Source organism: Coptis chinensis, chromosome 7, assembly GCF_015680905.1.
Source record: "Coptis chinensis isolate HL-2020 chromosome 7, ASM1568090v1, whole genome shotgun sequence".
NCBI classification, from domain to species: Eukaryota; Viridiplantae; Streptophyta; class Magnoliopsida; order Ranunculales; family Ranunculaceae; genus Coptis; species Coptis chinensis.
The window spans coordinates 19,969,856-19,993,167 of record NC_141462.1 but is presented as its reverse complement, the minus strand read 5'-3'; the positions used below and the strand labels follow the sequence as shown (position 1 = coordinate 19,993,167).

Here is a 23,312-nt window from a genome sequence, read left to right as displayed (position 1 = left end):
AACTAAGAAAGTATTTTGTACCGTGGTGAATGAGTATAAACCACTGTTATTATGGGAACAGTGATATATACCAAATAACCTACCGTGGCTAATGTGCATTTTTGTAGTAGTGCCCTTTGTTAACCAAACACTAGATATGTCTTGTCAATTGATCTAGCTAATTTCAAATTTGAAAGTAGAGGCATCAAATGTCAAGTTTGAAGCTAAATGTGAGGCAAATATCTGTAGACAATTACCAATTTTAGGTGGTATAAATAAATCTAGTTAATAGTGGGATCCATTTTTTTAAAAAAAAAATTTTTATTAAAAGTGGATTCCAAATTAGTTTTTTAAATTAATAAAATTTTGTTTTGCTTAAAAAAGTAGCCAGAGTTGCCCCAAAAAAACATAGAGTAACTCTCAATGACCAAAAAAAAGAAAAAATCACTCTCAAACTTACTTTTTTTTTTTTTTTTTTTTTTACAAACAAAGACCAGGTAGGGCAGACAAGTATACTTCTGACGCAAAATAAAAAATGGTCAAAGTTGTAAAAAAGTCAAGTTTACTCTTAACGCGAAAAAAAAACAGACTGACCCAACTAAAACGACCCAACTTATTTTGTTCATACCTCAACATAATGTATAATTAGTGAGAACACCTATTGAAATATAAACAATCATTGTTTATACATATTTGGGTCACTACTAAAAGAAGGGTTTTTTGTGTCACTTTTTAAAACTAATTCTGAAGTGACCTATAATCCCCCGACACATAAAATTCTACCAAAAGTGACACAAAAGCCTTACTAAATGCGTCACTTTTTGTTAATAAAAGTGACACTTAAGAATAGGCTCTTGTGTCACTTTTAAGAAAGAGTGTCACAGTGCTTGTCAAAAGTGACACTAGTTGTATCAGGTTTGGACCAGAGTGGGGCATAATTTCGTCAAAAGTGACACATTAAGTATACTAGTTGTGTCACTTTTGGACCAGAGTGACACATGAGTACGTCAAAAGTGACACATTAAGTATACTAGTTGTGTCACTTTTGGACCAGAGTGAGACATAAGTACGTCAAAAGTGACACATGAAGTATACTAGTTGTGTCACTTTTGGACCAGAGTGAGACATAAATACGTCAAAAGTGACACATTAAATATACTAGTTGGTCACTTTTAGACCGTGAGTGAGACACAAAATCAAAAAAAGCACAAAAAGCCCCTTACTTCTTGTGTCACTTTTGGAAATCAACTCCATATAACTCGTATGAAAAAGAAAGCGACACATAAGAATGGTCAGTTGTGTCACTTTTAATTGATATTATGTCACTTTTTCCAAAATTGAGACAAATAAAAATAATTTTTTTTTAAAATATTTTCTCATTTTTGTATTCGATCGTATTCATTTCTCAACCTGCATCCTATACGTCATAACCAAAATCCCATTACCCTGCTTTATGACAAAAACAACAACCACATACATTTATCAAAACATCATAACCAAAATCACTTTAACCTGCTTTATGATATGGAAACAACATCCACTCGGGAAAAAAGAAACAACATTCAAAACAATTAACTTCTATTGATTTCATGGATCAAACCTAGTATCTATTATCTAGTTTGACTCCCAACAAAATAAGCCATTCTAATACCAAAATAATCATAATAAATTAAAGCTAAAAAAAAAACTACATGACGCCAGCGTTATCCTAGCAATATCTTAGCTTGTTGTGCGCACTTCCAACTTAACATTAAAAAACGTAACTGCCATCTATTCATCTGTTAATCGATCCATGCACCTGCATCATATCATGAAGTCGTCATTCCACTATAACTAGTATATAAAATTAAAAAGCAAGTGAATCAAGAAGGGTATATTGCACAAGTAAGAAAAAAAATCAATAAGAAAAGTATATATACATAAAGAAAGGGAAAATATGGAATCCCACTTACCCAATCAAATTAACTACTCAGATAAATTGTTGGATAAAGTCGATGAATTCAAGTCGAAGTTCATCTATTTCAGTAGTGTAACTCTTCCTGCTAGAGAACTCCAATACCTGTTCGACAAAAAATATATTATTATACTAATATCCTTCATGTACAAAGAAAGCCAGAAACAAGTTTCCTAGGAAACGCCTATGTCGAAACCATTGATGAATTATTATACCTAAAACAAATAATCAATAAAAAAGAAATATTGCACTTAAAAATATAGTATAGCATGAGAGAAGGGGAACATACTAATCCACTAGAAATTAAAAGCTAAAAAAGTTGGGTGGTGTGCACTTCAACTTCCAATTTTCTAAACCTTGCAAGCATCAAACCAAAACATTGTTACTAACTTAAGAATATGAAAAGCTAAAATCAAAATAACTAGAAGACCGAGTCCGCTCACTAACCCTAATATTTAAAATCAGCAGAAAGACAAAGACATGCATTCGGATTGTTCCTTATGCCATTTTGGGCCGAAACTTAACAACTCAAGTGTTATTGACAATTCATATACCCATTCAAGTTCGACCTCTTATAGGAGTCTCAGTGAGGATTCCTACCTACTCCCAAATCTCGAGAGGGTTACAGTACATACAAGAGTCTTCCAGTTCTTACTGTAGCTCTTTCTTACTAGTAAAGTAGTACACCAACTGTGTCTTATCTTATAGCCCAAATAGCGGACAGACGTATCGAAGCAAGGGAAGTGGAATCCTCGGTTATAAGCCTTTTTATTGTGAGTGTTGTGTACTAAAACGATTCAAAGCCCGGCCTTCGATCGAGAACCGAAATCGCAGAAAGGGAACATCCATTGCAGCAGAGCCGTTTCATGAGGGGGGGGCTAATATGAAGTGTGACATGCGTACTCAGTGGAAGTGTGAAAACTCTGTCAGGAACATATGTCTAAGATGGACTCAATTGATTCAGAGGTCAGCTAATATGAAGTTACTTATACACTAAGTAAATAGCTTTCACCAAGTTGGCCTAGTGAAGCCGGTAACCGAAAAACGGGTGTTCTCGAGTCCAGTCTGAGTCGCAAGAAGTGAGCTGTGCAAAAAGTGTGCAGACACGAAGAACTGAAGTTCATAGGCAAACCTAAATCTTTTGAGCCCCCATGGCGTGCCGCTTGTTTCTCTCCAAATGAGACATCCAAGACACTTCAACCGCCACACCATACAAATCCAATGTACTTTGTCCAGTTTAACTTCCCTTGAACTCAGTAAGGATCAAAGGTATTCTCCATTGCCAAAACTTCATTCTCTAAATCAACTGAGGGGCTTTGCTTTGATACAGGTATTGTGAACGAGTCTGGGAGAGATGCAATGGAAGAATGGGAAAGGTGGCCCCATGGTGATGCTAGTGAAGCCATGCACCCAGATGAAGAGAACTTGGATGAATCAGCTAGCTAGGCAAAGGAAAATATTTATCATACATCGCACCATTTCTTCTGAGAGCTAATTAGGTTGTTCCCTCAGGTTCTCCAGATAGGAATCCGTATTCCCCTCCATTTCATCTGTCTATAGAAGCAGGTCATCCAGCGTCATACCATGTCCATTTCGTTTGCTTGGACTTGCAACCTACGTCAATAAAAACTTATATTCGTTACTTTTGCATCTACCATAACAGTAACCAAGCTCTACTATACCAGATTACATGTTCAGAGAAGATCAATAAAGTCATACTGCCAATGTATCAACTTGACCCGGATAGATGTTGCAAATCTCACTACTCAAAGAATAATCATTAAAAGGAACCAACCTGGATAACTAAACAATAAGAAATTTTGAAGAGAAGATTATAAAAAGAGCATTTTCTAAATTCAAAAAGAACAAAAACAGATAAAACAAGAAGCACGAAGAGATAAAGATATAGGAGAGAGAGAACCAGTTGTTCTAGAGATAGGGACGATAAGGGAGAGGTGATGGTAAAGAAGATGGCAACTGCCTCAAACGGTACTTTCGGAAGGCGGTGCTCATTCCTCTCTTGACTAAGTTGAAAATGCAATGCAACCAATTCCTCTTCAAGCTTTGATACAGTCATCTCCAACACAACTATGTTAGTCACAAGCTCATGAGCCTGCAATTGGATCATCATATAGTGCGATGCGGACTCGAAATATTGGAAAACAAGTTTTGAATTAGATATACTAACCTTATTTGGGAGCTGACCAATAGAATTCGAGAAAGTAACATTGGAGTGGTCAACTACACTTGCGAGCGTTAAATGTAAATCAATCTCCTCTTCGAGCTGCTTCTGCAATGTTGTAATCTACAAGATATGGATAGTAACAAATGTTAGGAGACCAAGTGTTACATTATCCTTCGTTCGAAATTTTCCATTTTCCATTATCCTTCTTCTTCATTTTCTTCTTCATCGAGACCACCTCCCCTTGACACCTTGAGACAGAGCATCTCTAAACAGCATTAATAAATGGATGCAACCAGCCCTTGTATCTCTCTCAACCAGGGAGAATTTTAATAATAATAATAATAATAATAATAATAATAATAATAATTTAAGAAGAAGAAGAAGAATATCAGGTATTGGGTAGGCGAGCGTAAAACAAATACCCGAAGAAATAAAGAGGAATTTGTTGAGCCAAAGACTTTTAACTTGACTCTCTTGCTCACTTACTCCTTTTTACCGGAGCAAGCCCCCGACTCCCTTCTTCTTCTTCTTAAATGAAAATACAACTAACTACCCTCTGTCCTCTTTTATTTATTTATACAACTGAGGTAAACAGTAGTGTACCTCGGTTTCTTCAATAAAGACGAACCATTTCCTCTTCGGTTCGACTGATAGATTGGGAAGGAAAACATTGTCTTCCTCGTTAAACCTAGGTTTGAGATACATTATCAAAAAAAAAAAAAAAGTTTGAGATACGAGCTTGAGAGAGGCGAGTTATTGGGCAGAAACTTTACTATTTGGGCTTTACGTAATTTCGCGGATTTCTATTGCGGATTTCTATCCTGTTTGGGGATGATGGAGGTAAGGCACATGCGCGCAAGGGGGTTTGGAAACATTTGCTTGTGTCACTTTTGTTCAAATTCAAAATATGGTAAAAAGTTAACGTCTAGCCTTATCCGTAAGTGACACATTATATTTCTCCACTAGTGGCGCATCTGACCAAAGTGACACATTAAATATCCCTACCCATGCCGCTTTTGACCAAAGTGACACATAAACATGATTTCAATTGTATTACTTTCTTAACAAGTGTCACAACTAGCTCAATGTTCTTAAAAAGTGACACATAAGATTTTGGTGTGTCACTTTTTTTCATTAAGTGACACGAACACTATGTCAAAACAACTGATTTAGGACGGCTTATATCTGTCAAGATTGGTCAATCTCGACGGCTACTGACTGTCTCACAAGCCGTTGCTAAAAATGTCGTGGTTTTCATTCTCGACGGTTAGTGGCTGTCCATTATTTGAATTAAAAAGACAGCTAGTAGCCGTCGATAAAGGAGTTTTGTGGACGGTTAATGGCCGTGGTTTACGGTTTAAAACAACAGCTCCACACTGTCTAGTGCTGCGTCCTGCTCGATCAAAACACCAAAAATGAATCTTATTGCGCATACTAATGACAAGATTTAGAGTATTTGAAAATCTAATTGATCGGATCAACCAGCTGCTTCAATAGATTGGCTACCCAAATAATTTAAATTCAGACTACACTATAATTAAGAAACCTTAATCAAACTCAAGTACCAAAACATCTTTATATTTATCATTCCATCCAAAATATTTACATTGCAGTACCATATACTATAAAACTTGAAGTCTAGCAAAATACCAAAATATTTGAACTCGATCTTGTTGCTAAAGTATTCAACAGCTAGCTAGAAACACTATCCAAAGACCAAAAAACAACTATGTACTTGGATTTACAAGGCATGCCAAAAGAAGATAAGTTTTTGTCGATTTAAAAGCTTCATCGTTCAATGAAAAACCACGTAATTTTTTGGCCAAGTAATCACGTCACCAAGCACGATATCTCCAAGTCTTCCATCTCCTTCATACAACGGTGCAAAATCATCAAGTATCTCATCGATTCGGACATTATACGAACTTGGAGGTGTCGTTAAATAGGTGCAGACTTCTCCAAGTGCAACCACAGTCTTTGTTATGAAACTCTTCAAGTGACAAGTTGTAGATTGAGGTCGGATATTGCGGGAATCATCATGAACTGGTGATTGTTGTATTTCCTAAGTAAATAAGAAAAAATAATGAAGTTAATATAGGCATTCACAAAGAATAATGAATATAGAGATGATTACTTACTATATCATTTATTCAATCTAAGACATGATACAAACTCAACAACTAATCTTCACTGACTATAAACATCACAATGACCAAAATATATAGGAAATAGACATAAAAAAAAATCATACCATTGCAAATTGAAATCAAACCTTAAAGTCGCCTATCCTAAAAAATTTAACATACCCACATGACCAAATCATAAAACAAATCCCAAGAGAATCAAAATTCCCCATATCACGAAGTACTCAAACTTCCAACATTTCATTAAAAATCACAAAGACCAATACTAACCCGCGACTCGCCACAAAGACCAATACTAACCCTCGCTCGCATCACAACACCAATATATATAAGAAAAAAAAAAAAGAAAAAAGAAAGATCCTTAGCTTGTTGTTACCATCCTTGCTCGCATCGCCTGAAAGAAGAACCTGTCCAATACTAACCCCATTAATACTGCTAGTTGTTCTCCAGTATTTGAGCAAGCTGAAAACCTCCATATCTGGGCTACCACTAGTTGTTCTGTCATTATTGAGGTCCATATTATGCAAATAGATATTATGGTTCTTAGCTGAAATGTGCAAACATTAGAGATAATCCTCCATTAATACACTCCTCAAAGAGGTAGTCAAGTTCAAAAATCTTCAAACAAACATAGCCATGTGACAAATATTAAAGAAGCTGAGAAATTGACGGAAAACTGGTGATGCATCCTTACATTACACGAAAAGGGGACTTCTGGAGAAAACAAATGGATGAATCTAGGAGGGAACTATATAGTCCTCTACATAATATGGGCCCTGTGTCCAGGGTTACAATTTAAAATTGAAATTGTTGTGCACTCATACATGAAAGAGTCTACGATGTTTAAGGCGCAATACTATGTAAATGGGCTGCAGAATAACTGAATAAGAACCAAGCTGATCATTCTTTTGTTGGGATTCCCAACATTGGTAGATAACCTTTGCCCGTAAAACCAAGGACCTGCACAAGTTCAACCTTCCTTTTCGACTAATTGCCTCCTAGTCCTCGTACGTGGCCACATATTGCCAAGCACCCACAAAAACAACCATCTTGTTTTGACTACTAAGTCAAACCCCCCCTGGAACAGATAATAATGTTGCTACCGTGATAGATACTACACAAGAATTTGATCATTGTAGCTGCCAAGTATTCCTCCTGTTTAGCTTGAGGTCGAAAAGTTTAAAAGGGTGACAATGTGACATGACGTCTAGAATAATAGGTGTCCTGGGAAGCGATTTGTGGGGTGTATGTTCATTTTATACCGATTTTGTGCTTGTTTAGCTCCAAATTTAGAGTCTTTAATGACTCTAACTATCAGCACAAATTCTGAAAGGGAAGCAATGCACAAAACAGAACTAGGTAAGCAACAAACGCAGGTTACGTGAAAAAATCAGATGCTTCAAAGATAAAAAAATCAAACTAAATGCAATAATAGCCATAAATCAATCACTTATATAGTTATATCCGCATGCATATCATTTAACTGAATTTAAAAGAACTGTTATATAGTTCTACCGCTCTGGCTCTCCCAACTATGGAGGTTTTCAGCTTGCTCAAATACTGGAGAACAACTAGTGGTAGCCCAAATGAAACAAACTTACGCTCTACCCTCCTAACACTAACACCAACACCAACACCCACCCAACCACCACTATCCGCCACGCGGGCGCATTTAATTTTACAATGATGATGGGCTATTTTTCGACTTGGAATTCAATCGTTCGGTGATGATGTTGGAGAACAAGAGTGTGACGCAAGTGAGAGTGAAATAGAAGGTGAAGGTGAAGAAAATGAGTCAATGGATTTCACCGCTGACTCGTCCGATTCAACCGGCACAACTCAAAGTTTAAAGCTCTTAGTGTGCCCAACAAGCAGAATTTTTGTCTTTGAAGTAGCCCGCAAATTGGCTCACTATGTCTCTCGATGTTGCGCTTATTTATGAGACAATAGAAATGGTTTACATGCTTTGTTTGATACAGTGGAGTAAGAAGATGTGGACCGGTCCCGCCACCATCCTTAGAAGCATTAAGCATCTTTTAAATTCGTTAAGAACTAATAGTTTATTCCCATATCAGTTCTGAACTTCTGGTATGAATCAGAGAAAACATATGGCTGATAGTGAAGTGAGCTATTATTGTGTGGAGAGACTAGTAGAAATATCCTAATAAAATCCAATGATAAGAGTACTACAATCCTAAGAGGGATGGCCCAGTGCCACTCCTTAGAAGCGAAGCACCCTCACATGGTTTTCTAGTCTCTAAGCCAATCATGATTTGTCGCTTCTCAAGACAAATGATAAGTTTCTTTCAGTGTAAACGTGTAGTTCTTTAGCCAAATTATTTCTAATGATCAGAAACATTGGATTTAACAACTATGCCCAGTCTGAGGGGTCCATCAAATTATACTCTTCTTCGGCCAAACACCAAAAAAATAAAAAACGAGAATGATACTAACCCTCAATCACACTGACATGGTTCGTTAAAACTTAAAACCAACTACATCGTCATCATCACCATAATCGTGCTATCGCTTATGACGCCCCTAGGATCATATGGTTTCCCGGTGGGACTTTTACCTCAAGGGATCACTTGGTATGAAATAGACCAAAGTGGGAAGTTTACAACTTATTTGAAAGGGAGTCAGAATGTACACATTGCGTGTCGCCATCCGAAATATAAGTCTACAATAACAGGCAACATCTCAAATGACAAGCTTACCGATTTAGTAGGTGTTAGTGTCAAGGTTCTCTTGTTTTGGATAGGAATTGACAAAGTTACAAAGAATCGGTAATGATCTTTATTTCAAAGTTGGGATTTACAATGCCGATTACTCTACCGATACTTTCGGTTTGTCTCCCTACGCGTGGATGATTGCAGGTCCTACCTTTCTACCCCGAGTGGACGGTCCTACCTTTCTACCCCGAGTGACTTTTCTCGTGTAGGATTTCCATCTTAGTAGTCGACGCTATCTTTGCCTATCGACTATCGACGCAAAGACCTCAAGTCCGACTTTGATTATTAAATACGTTATGGAGTTTCCCTGCCTAACCTACTAGATGGAGTGGTGCCCTATTATGCTTGCGATAACACGAAAATAAAAGAAAAAATATTGTGCGAGAATAGTCCGCTCATTCTCTCGCTCTTTCTTTCACTCTTTTTGAGTGAGTCCGCCCACGGATCTATTTTGTTCCGCACACCAATAGGGATAAAACCTTTATGCTTCTTGCTTGATAAGTGAATTTGCTTTCCCTTTCGGCTAGTCTTCAATCATGAGGAAAGTCGACCCCGGAAGTTGGGCATTCCTGCGGACACCGTCCCAGTTATCCGGATCGGGAATTCCTTCAAACCTTTCCCTTCTTTCGAGAGAGGCTTCCGGGTTATCCTTTTTTGACAATGTTTAAGAATTCCTGCATTCAATGAAAGCCTAAGTAAGGAGTCTTGGCGTCGAGGTTGGTCTACGATCGGGACTACTAGACTCAACCGATTCTTCCTCCCGTCTTGTTTACTCCACTCCCGCCCGGTTATCCATCTGGTCATTTCTTTTCAGATCGGATGATTCTGCCATACTGAATGAATTTATGAAGGAATTCCACGCTCAAAACCTGGAACCCCGAATCGACGAGAGATTTTTCTTTTATTCATTACAACTTCTTTGCTTTGATTCAAAAATAGGTTAAAATTGGTTGTTGAATAAGGCTCGAGAGACCTCTTGATCGTAGACCAACCTCGACGTTGCACACTACGAAGTTTATCTTTGAATCCCGTAGTAGCGTCTAATCGTAGCTTGGACAAGTCCTTGAAAGAATGCAGGGAAGGCTCACTCATGGAACTACAAGCGCACTTAAGTTAGGCCTATACCCTGGAACACAAACTAAATCCCTGGGGAAGACTCGTGGGACAACCCGAAAGGAAAGACAAGCGAAAGCACGAGTAGGACTAGCAGAGGAATGCCTCCACTTAGGCCTTTAGGTTAGCACTCGGGGCTCTGTCCTCTAGACAGAAAGAGTAGATGGTTACCGAGAATGAATGAAATAGAATTGTCTTAAAAATCGTATGAATTATGATACGAGCTACGATCCCCTATAAATGGAAGCCCCGGGACCAGTCCTTTGGAATGGAGGTATGAAGTCGCTTATCGAGCTACAAGCGCACTTAAGTTAAGGTAGAACTTAGCCCTGGTTGACTTGAAGAAAGAAGCTCACTCAGGGTAAAAAGGTAGGACCGTCTACCAATCCTTCCCCCATCTTGCAGGTCTTCCCCCATCGCAGTTGTTTGAAGTTGGTTAGTTTAAGGATTTTTACCAAGCTACATAACTACAATAAAAGAGAAGTGCTACAGACCTTTTATCTAAATTATTACCTGAGATGCATTTCCAAGCCCTGAAGATTGTCGCTTAAGGTCTGTAACTTCATCCTCAAGTATCTTGCGAGCCTTGTCTGCTTCATCAAGTCTCGCCATGATCGCCTCATAGCCTGACTCACTGTTTTCACGCGCTCTCTTCTCTCTTTTAGCAATCTCCTTATAAGGAGCTGAAGCATGGTAAACAGTCTTAGTGACACCACTACCTAGACCACGAACACGCCCTCTTCCATCACGACCAATAACCTATTAAGCAAACAAAAGTTTAGGTAGAACTTAAGAGAAAACCCACTAGAAAAAAAAAACAAGATGGGAAGCAAAGATCACACCAAAAAGCAACGGGATCATTGTCTAGATCCCTTTCCACTATATCGCTCATTGCTAACAAGTCCGCAATTTCCTCCTACAAAAGAAATCAAAGTCACCGCTTCTTAAGTATCGTAATACCGGTCATACAAACATAAGCAATTACTAAATAAATGTCTTGTTGTCTCTTACAAGAGATTGCTTTGTTTCAAAATTGATGCAACTCCTATCTCTCCTCGTATGGATGGCCACATATCCTTTTGTCCTTGAAACCTCACCAGTTGGGCTATTTTTTTTTTTCTGTAACATATTAAACAAATATGTAGATAAAGGCTAATAATAGTTGAGTGCATACGATAATTTTATGGCATTAAATAGATGTTTACCAACCGCCAATAACCGAACTGCTCCCATTCTACCAGTTGTATGTGGGTTCTTCATTTGTTCCCTTACTAACTTTCCATTGAATCGCTTGGTTTTATCCTCTTCTGTTGAGCACATGTCGACGAATGCCTCCCATTCTTCCTTTTTCACCTTGCTAGGAACATTTCTTTTTCGCTCTGCATCTATCGGAAATTTATCATACACCTGACGAAGTTCATATTTTTTCTGCTTCCAAGTTGTATTAAGCTTACGAAGAGTGCATTCTTTTCGAATGAGTGGAAGATCAATTTCAACCTGTAAATTGGACATGTCAAAGTCATTATTAAACAAATTTGGATACAATACAAATTAAAATGTTTACTGAAATAAAATCAGGTGGAGTGACTTGCACTTACCAATACTTTCTTCCACAAAGCATCCTTTGTTAAATCTGGAACTTCTGCCCAGTCCTTGTACATAGGTGGGCAATGTGTCCTAGCCACCTGCCCGACTATAGTGGCATACTTTGCTCGATACTGTCCAGTAGCTTGTCCATCATCAGTAAACTCCACTTGGAATCTTGGACCTAAGTGGATTAATTAGCAACCGATTAAGTACAAATAGGACGCAGAAAAGTTTCACTACTAGAAAAATGATAATAGACAAAATCAATTTATTGTGATCTATTTTTCAAATGATCTGTGGATAAAGATCAAATGACCTAATTAACAAGAATATGAAAAAGAATAAGATCTAATTAACATCAGAACTACGAAAAAATATTAGTATAGATTTGATTGAATAAGATCTAATCAACTGCCTCACTTCATTCTAGTGCGTAATATTTTTAGCAAATCGTTCAGACTTCAGAGTCACATGACCGTGATTGAAAACCATTTTTGTGAGAAGTATGATTTCCCTTTCTAATGTATGATGTCTGGGGATATATATATATATGTAGGGATGGTGAAAGCTAAAGCTTCATATAGAAAACGGTTGTTGACCTCTCTAAATGCCTATATGGAAGTGCTTACTTTCTCGTGCACACAAAGTATAGTTCGATTGTGAAAGACAGAGTGATGAACCTTTCATACATGGCTAGCTCTTCAAAATGGTAATGGAACAGAAAAATAATGGAACAATACAATGACTTTATGATTGATAATTTATCCTATTACAGTTGTAAATTAATCAAAGAAAACGGATAGTAGTAATCGTTATGGTATCCGAAGTTTTTTCTTCATTTCTTATTTTTTTTATTTGTGAATAGGCCGGTGTCAAAATCAGTATGGATATAAATCACTGAGGAAGGCACGGGAGCACCCCCCAATGAGATATTGGGCTTTCCTCACTTCTTCGTAGTGAGTGATTAGGCTTGACTTAGTTGATTCGGATTCCGTTTTCTAAGAAATAGTATAGTGCGCTTTTCAAGAGCAACAATCCCATTTTATTCTTTCTATTTACCAAAATATGACCTCAAACTCGTGATCTCGTTAAAACGCCTATTTTCATGCTTTTAAGGGCAGTTAATTGACCCGCCTCCAACATTGAAATGGATTTAAGTAGTAAAAACTCGGCCTTAGAGAAGTTGTATTGACTTACAACATTCACATTTCCTTTCTCTCATCGAGCACGCTAGCTACTTGGAGGGTGAGTACTTACTTCCTTCGGGTGCTACTACTAGCTACTAAAAAAAATGCTTAACACTTAAAGTACTACAAATCCGGATCGATTCACTCAACAACGGGAGATGAATTAACCAACTCGGAATAACCATTCCCTTTAACTCGCTTTATCGACGCTGAAGGCCCGGTCCCTCGCCTCCAACTCATCGATATGACTTTGAGAATACTGTGGCAAGGCCATTCTCTCTCGCAATTCCTCCAAATGGGCTAACAGGCACTACACTTACACCCGCCTTCTCAACGACTCCTAGATACCTAACCCGGGAATCCAGTCAAACCATACGCATAAAAAAAAACAGAAAACCGACAATAACAAGGGAAGATCCGACCAATTTGAGACCCTGAAGGAGACAACCACAAAAAAGAACTACTTAGTCCTTCTACAAAGGACAAGCACCTTACACAGCACAAGCAAAGATAACCTAAGCCGGAGCACTTACGCAAGACAGTTAATAAAACTTTCGACAAAATCATTCCCTATCTTTAATCCAAAGAATTCACTAAACATTACGAGATAGAGATATAGAAAGTGTCAAGTCAAGCACCAAACTAACGGGGAAATTTCCTTAGGACAATCCAACAAAACCAATTACATTGACATTCTCTTTCCTTAAATTGCATTTTACACCTTCTAACGCATTACCTAAACATATGAAAATTCGTTTTTATTAGAAGTTGGACCAATAATACATATTTAGGGCAGAGCAAAACCTCAGGCCCTACTACCAAAGGACAATATCCGCCGAGCTTTGATACAATAAAACGAGGATTCATACAGCATTCCTACGAAAGAAAAGAGACTATGAAATCCGGGATTCCGAGTTAAGGACGAGCGAAGGAAGACATATATACCCCTTAACGGAATGCAAGCCATAGCGCTTCCTCTTTTTCTTTGCCACCATGAGACGTCGCCTTCACTGGTTCTTGGGGTTGGAATAGTAGCGAAGCTTCCCCGCCTTTGTTCTCTCAAGGGTCATTCTCGCTGTCCTTCTTTGGGACAGACCATTAAAGGGTTCGTAGATTGCTATCGGCTATGATGAAGTGCTTTTCTTAATGAGGAGTGAATTTCAAAGAAGGAGATTTTGAAAAGGGCGGATCGAAAAGACCGCAAATGTGGACCAAGTCATTACATTGCATTGCGGCAACTCGAATCGAAAAAAGGAGTCAATGCCGTAGGGCGGTAGCGGTCCTGCAGCCCTTTATTCACCCGGCAATTCAACCGCTTTGATTGTATTACCGAAACCGGCAGTTCAACGAATACTTCAGCCAACATTGTCGGGCATCAGCTGGTTCATCCGTCCAGTTTGATCACCAAGCATTATGTAAACAGACCAAAGAATGGAAATTCTTCGGTCCAGGAACCGCTTATTGTGAGAAAGGCTCAAAGCATTACTACAGTGGAAGTACAAAGGCCGATAGAACCACCCACATGTCAAGTACAGTCGATGGTTGAAGTTATAGCAAAGTTAGAGACCCTCATTGTACTGGTGGTACTATCCAAGTAGAGAGGATTCCCAATGTTGCTTCCTAGGTATTCCATTCCTTCCGTGTCCACGTAACCGGAGGAACATTATAAAACTTAACCCATATTGGGATACTAGCAAAGTCGCTTTTGGAGAGATGCTCTCCCGGTTGGTTGGCATTTCTTAAGAATCAAAAGCTTCCCAAATTATATGGTATGGTCCTACGCCTAGGGCGGATTGCCATAAACCGGATACCAAGACATGCCACTCGAAAGTCATGCACTAAAAGACCAAGATCTAATCAACTATCATGGGTCATTTTTATAGGTTTAACACTTTCCCACCAACTTACGTTATTAAATAAAAATTAATAATCAAATAAAAATGTTACTTTTACCTTTTGTTTTGTCGCCGTCTCACTTGCTTCAGATTCATTTGCTTCAAATCCACTTGCTTCGGATGCTTCGACATGACTTCTTTTACCTAAATAGAAAGTTCAACAAAATGGTTAAAATCCAAGGCTTATTTAAATTAAACAAAACATGGAATAGATGTAGCATGTATCATATGTTGCACCACTTCAAGAAAAAACTAAAAACAAAAAACCCACTAAAACGAACACCCAAGATGTTCAAACCATACCGTTTAACTCACTGTACCATTGGAAAAGATGAATAGAAACAAAAGATACCCAATTCAAATAAACTTTCCAATAAATATCAACCATAAAAAAAAATTATTCATTGATAAGTTTCCTAAGAACGCCCTCAATTAAGATTATTTATCAACATAAAAAAATTATTCATTAAGATTAAATCCAGTCTTCTGCAACTTCTAGAGCGTCCTCAATTAGAGTTGTTGACGAAGAATCATTAGCACTTGTTCTGGCCTCGAAGACCAATGGGTCTTCATAAGCATCTATCTCTTGACTCAACCTCTTTGGAGCATCCAAGACAACATGCCAATTATCTCTACTCAAATCCCGGCAATAAAAGACTTGTTTAGCTTCAGAAGCGAGAATAAAGGGCTCGTCAACCTCACTTGTATTCCTCATGAACCTCCCAAGATTTACAAATACCAAGTTCGTATCAGGATCAACTGTGCAACCATTTGTTTTATCCTCAATGCGCACCTAATCACAGTAGAACACAGTTTGTTTAAATTCTACATAATCAAGTTCAAGAATTCTTTTGACAACTCCATAGTAAGTGACTTCGTCATCAACAAGGTTCCTATCCTTGGCGCTTGCCCTAAAACTAGTCACAACCTTCATGGAAACCCCACTATTCTCGTGGTTGTAGTCGTTGATTCGAATCCGACGATAAAAACATACCCATTCGGGTTGTATCTCGTTATATGACACCGCTGTAAAAGATGGACCATCAACAATCCTCTTGAAAGGAGATACATTTTCATTTTGTAATTGTAGTCTTAACCAAGGAATGTAGTCCAACTCTTTTGCTTGACTACCCCCTACGATTTTACCCCTTGATTTCCGACTTTGGAGGTATACTTGGTACTTCCCCGTGAAAATAATAAAAATTCAGGACGCTTAACATGCATAACTCAAGTATTGACTACCAAAACAATGGTAAATGCACGACTTACTCTTCCCACTCGGCATTTTCCGTGAGAATGCGTCAAAACCCACTTCTTGAACTTGTTGATACTCTATATTTGGAAGAACACATTGCTTTCCCTTTTTATCCATAGGGTGTGCACTTTCAATATCCTCATTTATGATCACCCTTCTCCCATTCTTATGGCTTCCCAAGTTGCCATCATGAATGTACTCCATACAAGACATCATCGCCTCTTCCACGGGTATTGCTCTTGGATGCAACCCTCGACAAAAGTCTGATTGGTTATATACCTTTTATAAGTTTTCATCATCCTGTGCATGTGCCATTAATTAATACAAAATGACTACATACTAATCACAAGAAAGATATATATAAAGAACTTTACTCACCTCTCAAAAGGATACATCCACCTATATCTAACAGGTCCGCAAATTTGTGCCTCTTCCGCTAAGTGCACAACAAGGTGTATCATTGAAACAAAAAACGAAGGCGGAAAGTATTTTTCAAAGACACACAAAGTTTCCACAATGCGTTTTCTCATGTTCAAAAGGTTCGCACGACAAATGACTTTGGAGCATAAGACGTTAAAGAATAAAGACAACTGGCGAATAGCTTCACGCAATGGCTTGTGTTTTTTGAATAGATGCATCAATAACACGGGTAATAAATGTTGTAAAAGGATGTGATAGTCATGGGATTTTAGGTTCTTGAGCTGAAAATCCTCCAAGTCCACATTATGTTTCCAATTTCCACTATATCCAACAGGAACCTTCAATTGGTGCAAAGTTCTACAAAGCAAAACTCTCTCTGCACGTGAAAGAGAAAAAGCACCTATTGGATAAGACCACTTGTCATTCTTCATTACCGCCACAAGTGTTTCTTTATCTTCCTAGCTTTAAGGTCCATAATGGCTTCGAGTCCATCCTTACTCTTACCTGTACCCATGATTGTTGCAAACAGATTCTCCATGACATTTTTTTTCCACGCATCACATCTAGATTGTGGCAAATAGGCAGATGTCTTTGGGAATTAAATATATAAATGAATATATGGATATGTATACATAAAGTTACATGATATACTACTACACAAATGTTAAAAATACCTCCCAATACAAGCAATGTAAAGAAGATAGAATCCTTTGAAAATGCTAAATTTTCTAGTTCTTTAGTTCTTTTCTCTTCTTCTTCCTTCCTTCCGTGTATCCGCACCTTGCCAAACTTGTTCTGAATTTGGCTCATTTTAATTTTACTTGAGAACCCTTTAAACGAATAGGGCGCTTTTACCGTGTTCTTCTTTTCCATTAAATTGTGCCTTCGGACTCTAAAGCAATGATTCGGTCCGCTAGGAACTTTCGATGACCTATATAAGCAAACTTTTTTCCATGCTTCACCAAGTAGAATCTGTATCTTCACTACAAATAGGACATGCATACCTTCCCCGCCGCTTTTACGTCCGTAAAGATGGTGAAACGCAGAAAATCATGTATCGCCCACAAACAAATTGCCTTCATAGTGAATGTCTCTTTAGCATGGGAGTCATATGATTCAACTCCAAAGACCCCATAACTGTTTTTAGCTCTTCGATTAAAGGCTGCAAGAAGACATCGATGTTATCCCCCTCGGGCTACTTGGACCAGAATTAGAAGTGTCAACATGGTAAACTCTTTCCGCATGCACAATGATGGAGGCAGATTGTATGGAGTAACCATAACAGGCCGGAACTATAAATGTTGTTTTTGTTCCTAAATGGATTAAATCCATCCGTTGCAATCCCTAATCTAACATTATGTGGCTCGCAAAGAAACTCGTGCCATTTAAGATTAATTGAGTTCCACATGGAAGAATCAACGGATGACGGATATAGCGTTGGTCGAAACCGCATTTGCATGCCATTTCATATTCTCTCGCAATCCATGGTATGCTATACATCTTTTGCAATCTCTCACCAAAGGAAAATACCTTAGCTTCTTCCATGGTTTAATCTTAGCCTTTGGTTTTAACGGGTTCACCGGTCGCCATCTATTTTCACCACAAGTGGGACAACTAATCAAATCCTTATATTCATCACCCCAGTATATAATACAATCATTTGGGCATGCATCAATAATTTCGCACTTCATGCGAAGAGGTTTGATCAAGTTCTTAGCAGCATGTCTTCTCAGGTAGTGTATTCTCTTCTGGTAAAGTCTTTTTAAGGAATTGCAACAACTCTGTGAAGCTACTATTAGACCACTTGTGTCTAGCCTTCATGCTCAACAACTCAATCGTCGTCGATAATTTCGAATCTTCACTCCGATATGATGGATATATTGGTTTTAAAGCATCCTCCATCAACTTGTCGTATTGAACATCCTGCGGTATGGCATTGGGTGAATCTCCATCATCAACTTCGTTAAGACATGCATCTAAGTCAACAGGATGACTTCGTCCAAATGTGTCATTGACCATCTCTTCCATCCTTGGCAACATATTTTCAGAACCCCTAGTAGAAGAACTAGTGGGAGCTTCAACATAGTTACTACTTTTGGAAGATGACTCTCCATGATGTATCCATGATGTATATGTCTTGTCTATACCATCACAGATAAGATGCTCGGCAATATCTTTTGCTGTTGACTTCCCCCCTAAATTACGACACTTAGCACAAGGACAACAATACCAATCAAGTTCCTTTCCTAATTTCTCTTTATGAACTGGATGAATGATTTAACACCTCGAAGGTATTCAGTAGACAAAGTCGGTGCTTTCATCCAGTTCTTGCTTGGAAGCATTGAAGACATTTTCTAGATAAATACATCAACATATATAATATTAGTATGATTTCAAAAAGAGTATTGAACTTGAAACCTAGGAAAGGTATATATCATAGAAAGTGGTACTCAAATTCCTTTCTGCCTCCTAACACACTTAGCACCCCAACAACCCACCTACCAAGTCTAAATAGTTTGCTCAAGATTGGAACAATTACAGTAACAATGCAAACAATATATATATATATATATATATATATATATATATATATATATATATATATATATATATATATATATATATATATATAGATTTGATTTCATGTTAATAGCAACTTCTTTATTCTCTATGGCCAAGACCAATTAATGCCAAAGAAGTCATATCATTTACAAACAAGAAATCAGGTTATTTGAAAATATAAAGTTTGAAATAAACTAGTCCAACTCAAACTGAAATCTATAGATATATATTGTAAATCAGTAGAGGCTGAATATCCAAACAATGAAAAATACCTAACTCAATCGACCATGCACTTGATGTTCTTAAAGACTGACAAAAAAAAATACAACTCATAACTATACTTATACTTATACCATCGGATAAAAACAATAATACCAACGACATAATAACATAAAAGAACAAGAGAAACACAACAAATGGCAAACAAATGATAAAGAAAGTTAAACCATTTTATACCTTGCCTTGGAGAAGCAGTAAGAAAAATTCAACCTTTCCCTGAAGAAAATTCCAACTGAAGAAGAACCTATTAAATCAAAACAACACAAACTTGTTAAACTGAAAACTAAAAATAAAAGTTTCAATCTTTGAAAACTCAAATAAGAAAAATAAGCAAACCCCATAACAAAAATAAAAGTTTCAAGTTTTGAAATTTCAAATAAGAAAAACAAGCAAAACCCCATATATACAGATAACATAAACATAAACATATAAATGTAAGTAGGTTTACAACTTCACGAATCATTGGACATACACTTTTCTTAAAGATTTCCCTCATGGATAACATGTCTATTATGGAGTAGGAGAACAAATTTCTTTAGGAACAAATATATTTGTTTCTACGGAAACTAGAATGTATATTTCATTTTTCGCATTTAATATTAAATTCTAGCCTCCAATCTTTTATTCTTTTGTTTTTGTTTTGTTTTCCCTACTGTGGTACATGACATTCAGATTTACGGTTGTATTAAATAAAACCGAATAGTAACACATGATCACTATAATAATGTCAATCATGCATAAAAACTTATCTTGCAAGGTTAGAACGTAAACTAGATAAATATGGATTGCAGGAAGATGATTAAAATTATAATGAACCACCCAAGCACGTTAGCTAAATTTACCTCTTCACAATCAAACACTACTTATCACACAAAAAAATGTGATAGAGAGAACAACCTAATTAAAGCTAGAATATTGTAAGCAGCTTCATGATGCTCAGTAAGCTACAATTTTCAAGCCAAATTCACTTTGTGCAAAAGCTACGAGATACACAATTTCGCTATCATCAAGCCCCAAATACTACTTGATCATGCATGAAACAACAACAGCCCGACGCTAGCATTGCAGACATGCAGTCATCTTAATATTAATTGTGGATGTACTTCAATATTAATTTTCTATGTTTGCAAGGAGTGCCAAGCTTCTTAAGCCCAAGTGTACGAGTAACAATCAATTTTTGAAAGTCCCTAATCTCAATTTCAAGTTTCTTAACATGGATTTCAACTCCTTTCCCTATTCCACTTCAAATTCTGGTATGCCCATCTTCACAACGTATAGGGAAGAGGTAGAGAACAATCATTTGTTAAATCTTTTGAAACAGGATTGTTCCAAAATGTTAAGTCAGAGCCACTTAAAAGTTTGTCAGTAAAAACAGCTCTGACATAAGCTTGACAGGATTGTTTCAAATCTTCACAACGTTGGACTTCCTACGTTTCCACTTAAAAGCTTCACAATGATTGTTCTAGACTTAACATGGATGTCAGAGCCATTTTCGACAGGTTCAACACTTCCTAGTTCTAAAGTTAAATCTTAGAAACAAAGAATAAATATAGTTAAACTATTTTATACCTTACCTTGGAGAAGCAGTGAGAAAAATTCAGCCTTTACCTGAAGAAAATTCCAACTGAAGAAGAACCTATTAAATCAAAACAACACAAACTTGTTAAACTTGTTACTAAAAATAAAAGTTTCAATCTTTGAAAACTCAAATAAGAAAAACAAGCAAACCCCATAACAAAAATAAAAGTTTCAAGTTTTGAAATTTCAAATAAAAAAAACAAGCAAAACCCCATATATACGGATAACATAAAAGCGAAAACATATAACTAAGGTTTACAACTTCACGAATCATTGGACATACACTTTTCTTAAAGATTTCCTCATGGATAACATGTCTATTGCAGAGTAGGAGAACAAATTTCTTTAGGAACAAATATATTTGTTTCTACTGAAACTAGAATGTGTAGTTCATTTTCGCATGAATATTAAATTCTAGCCTCCAATCTTTTATTCTTTTTGTTTTTGTTATGTTTTCCCCTCTGAGGTACATGACATTCAGATTAAGGTTGTATTAAATAAAACCCGAATAGTAACACATGATCACTATAATAATGTCAATCATGCATAAAAACTAATCTTGCAAGTTAGAACCCGACTAGATAAATATGGATTGCATGAAGATGATTAAAATTATAAAACCACCCAAATAAGTTAGCTAAATTTACCTCTTCACAATCAAACGCTACTTATCACACAAAAAAAATGTGATAGAGAGAATGACCCTAATTAAAGCTAGAATATTGTAAGCAGCTTCATGATGCTCAGTAAGCTACAATTTTCAAGCCAAATTCACTTTGTGCAAAAGCTATGAGATACACAATTTCGCTATCATCAAGCCCCAAATACTACTTGATCATGCATGAAACAACAACAGCCCAACGCTAGCATTGCAGACATGCAGTCATCTTAATATTAATTGTGGATGTACTTCAATATTAATTTTCTATGTTTGCAAGGAATGCCAAGCTTCTTAAGCCCAAGTGTACGAGTAACAATCAATTTTTGAAAGTCCCTAATCTCAATTTCAAGTTTCTTAACATGGATTTCAACTCCTTTCCCTATTCCACTTCAAATTCTAGTATGCCCATCTTCACAACGTATAGGGAAGAGGTAGAGAACAATCATTTGTTAAATCTTTTGAAACAGGATTGTTCCAAAATGTTAAGTCAGAGCCACTTAAAAGCTTGTCAGTAAAAACAGCTCTGACATAAGCTTGACAGGATTGTTTCAAATCTTCACAACGTTGGACTTCCTACGTTTCCACTTAAAAGCTTCACAATGATTGTTCCAGACTTAACATGGATGTTAGAGCCATTTTCGACAGGTTCAACACTTCCTAGTTCTAAAGTTAAATCTTAGAAACAAAGAATAAATATAGTTAAACTATTTTATACCTTGCCTTGGAGAAGCAGTGAGAAAAATTCAGCCTTTACTTGAAGAAAAATTTCAACAGGAGAAGAACCTATTAAATCAAAACATCACAAACTTGTTAGTGAAAAACAAGCAAAATGTGAATAACATGCAAACCCCCGAAGCGGCAAAACAGAAGAAAGATACTAATCAGCAAAAAGTGAATAACACGCAAACCCCCGAAGCGGCAAAACAGAAGAACTACACTAATCAGCAAAAAGTGAATAACACGCAAACCCCCAAAGCGGCAAAACAGAAGAAAGACACTAATCAGCAAAAAGTGAATAACATGCAAACCCCGGCGAAAAAACAAAGAAAGTCACTAATCAAGAAAACGTGAATAACACGCAAAACCCCGGGAATTAAAACAAAAAAAAAAAAAAAACACTAATAAGCAAAACAAACTACCGAAAGTGAAGGAATTACCTAACACGCAAAACCCCGGCCAAAAACGTAAGAAATACACTAATCGAAAAAAGTGAATAACACGCAAAACCCCGCTGGCAAAACATAAGAAAGACACTAATCGACAAAAAGTGAATAACACGCAAAACCCCGGCGCAAAACAGAAGAAAGTCACTAATCAGCAAAACGTGAATAACACGCAAACCCCCGAAGCGCCAAAAAAAAAAAAAAAAAAAACTAATAAGCAAAACAGTGGCTACCGAGTGAAGGAATTACCTAACACGCAAACCCCCGAAGCGGCAAAACAGAAGAAATACACTAATCAGAAAAAAGTGAATAACACGCAAACCCCCGAAGCGGCAAAACAGAAGAAAGTCACTAATCAAAGAAAACGTGAATAACACGCAAAACCCGGCGTTTCAAAAACACTAATAAGCAAAACAGTGGCTACCGAGTGAAGGAATTACCTATGTGAGCATTCTTTAATTTGTTGGCAAGTCGTAGTACGGCTGGGAAAAGAAAATAATGGATTGTCCCTTTCTTTTTTGTTTGCTGGATATCGAGGATAGCTTAATTTCGTGAATGTTGTGATGTTGAATTTGGGGATTTAAGTGCAAACCAATTTCAGTGGAAAAAAAAAGAGAG

At 37.1% G+C, this 23,312-nt stretch overlaps 1 protein-coding gene and 1 long non-coding RNA gene across 2 annotated transcripts; both read right to left on the bottom strand.

The window, feature by feature from the left end:
• Nucleotides 1–1,540: 1,540 nt before the first annotated feature.
• Nucleotides 1,541–2,586, bottom strand: LOC147486496 (uncharacterized). The gene is made up of 3 exons (XR_015200670.1): nucleotides 2,223–2,586; nucleotides 1,932–2,038; nucleotides 1,541–1,777 (listed from the first exon to the last, which is right to left on the bottom strand). It is a non-coding gene; the product is annotated as an uncharacterized LOC147486496 (long non-coding RNA).
• A 3,206-nt stretch (nucleotides 2,587–5,792) lies between these two features.
• LOC147486495 (uncharacterized) lies at nucleotides 5,793–11,340 on the bottom strand. The gene is made up of 5 exons (XM_086573753.1): nucleotides 11,317–11,340; nucleotides 11,119–11,226; nucleotides 10,961–11,023; nucleotides 10,621–10,866; nucleotides 5,793–6,180 (listed from the first exon to the last, which is right to left on the bottom strand). The coding sequence occupies exons 1-5, from the start codon at nucleotides 11,338–11,340 to the stop codon at nucleotides 5,914–5,916; spliced, it is 708 nt and encodes a 235-aa protein (XP_086429879.1). The 3' UTR covers nucleotides 5,793–5,913.
• Between the last annotated feature and the right edge of the window lie 11,972 nt (nucleotides 11,341–23,312).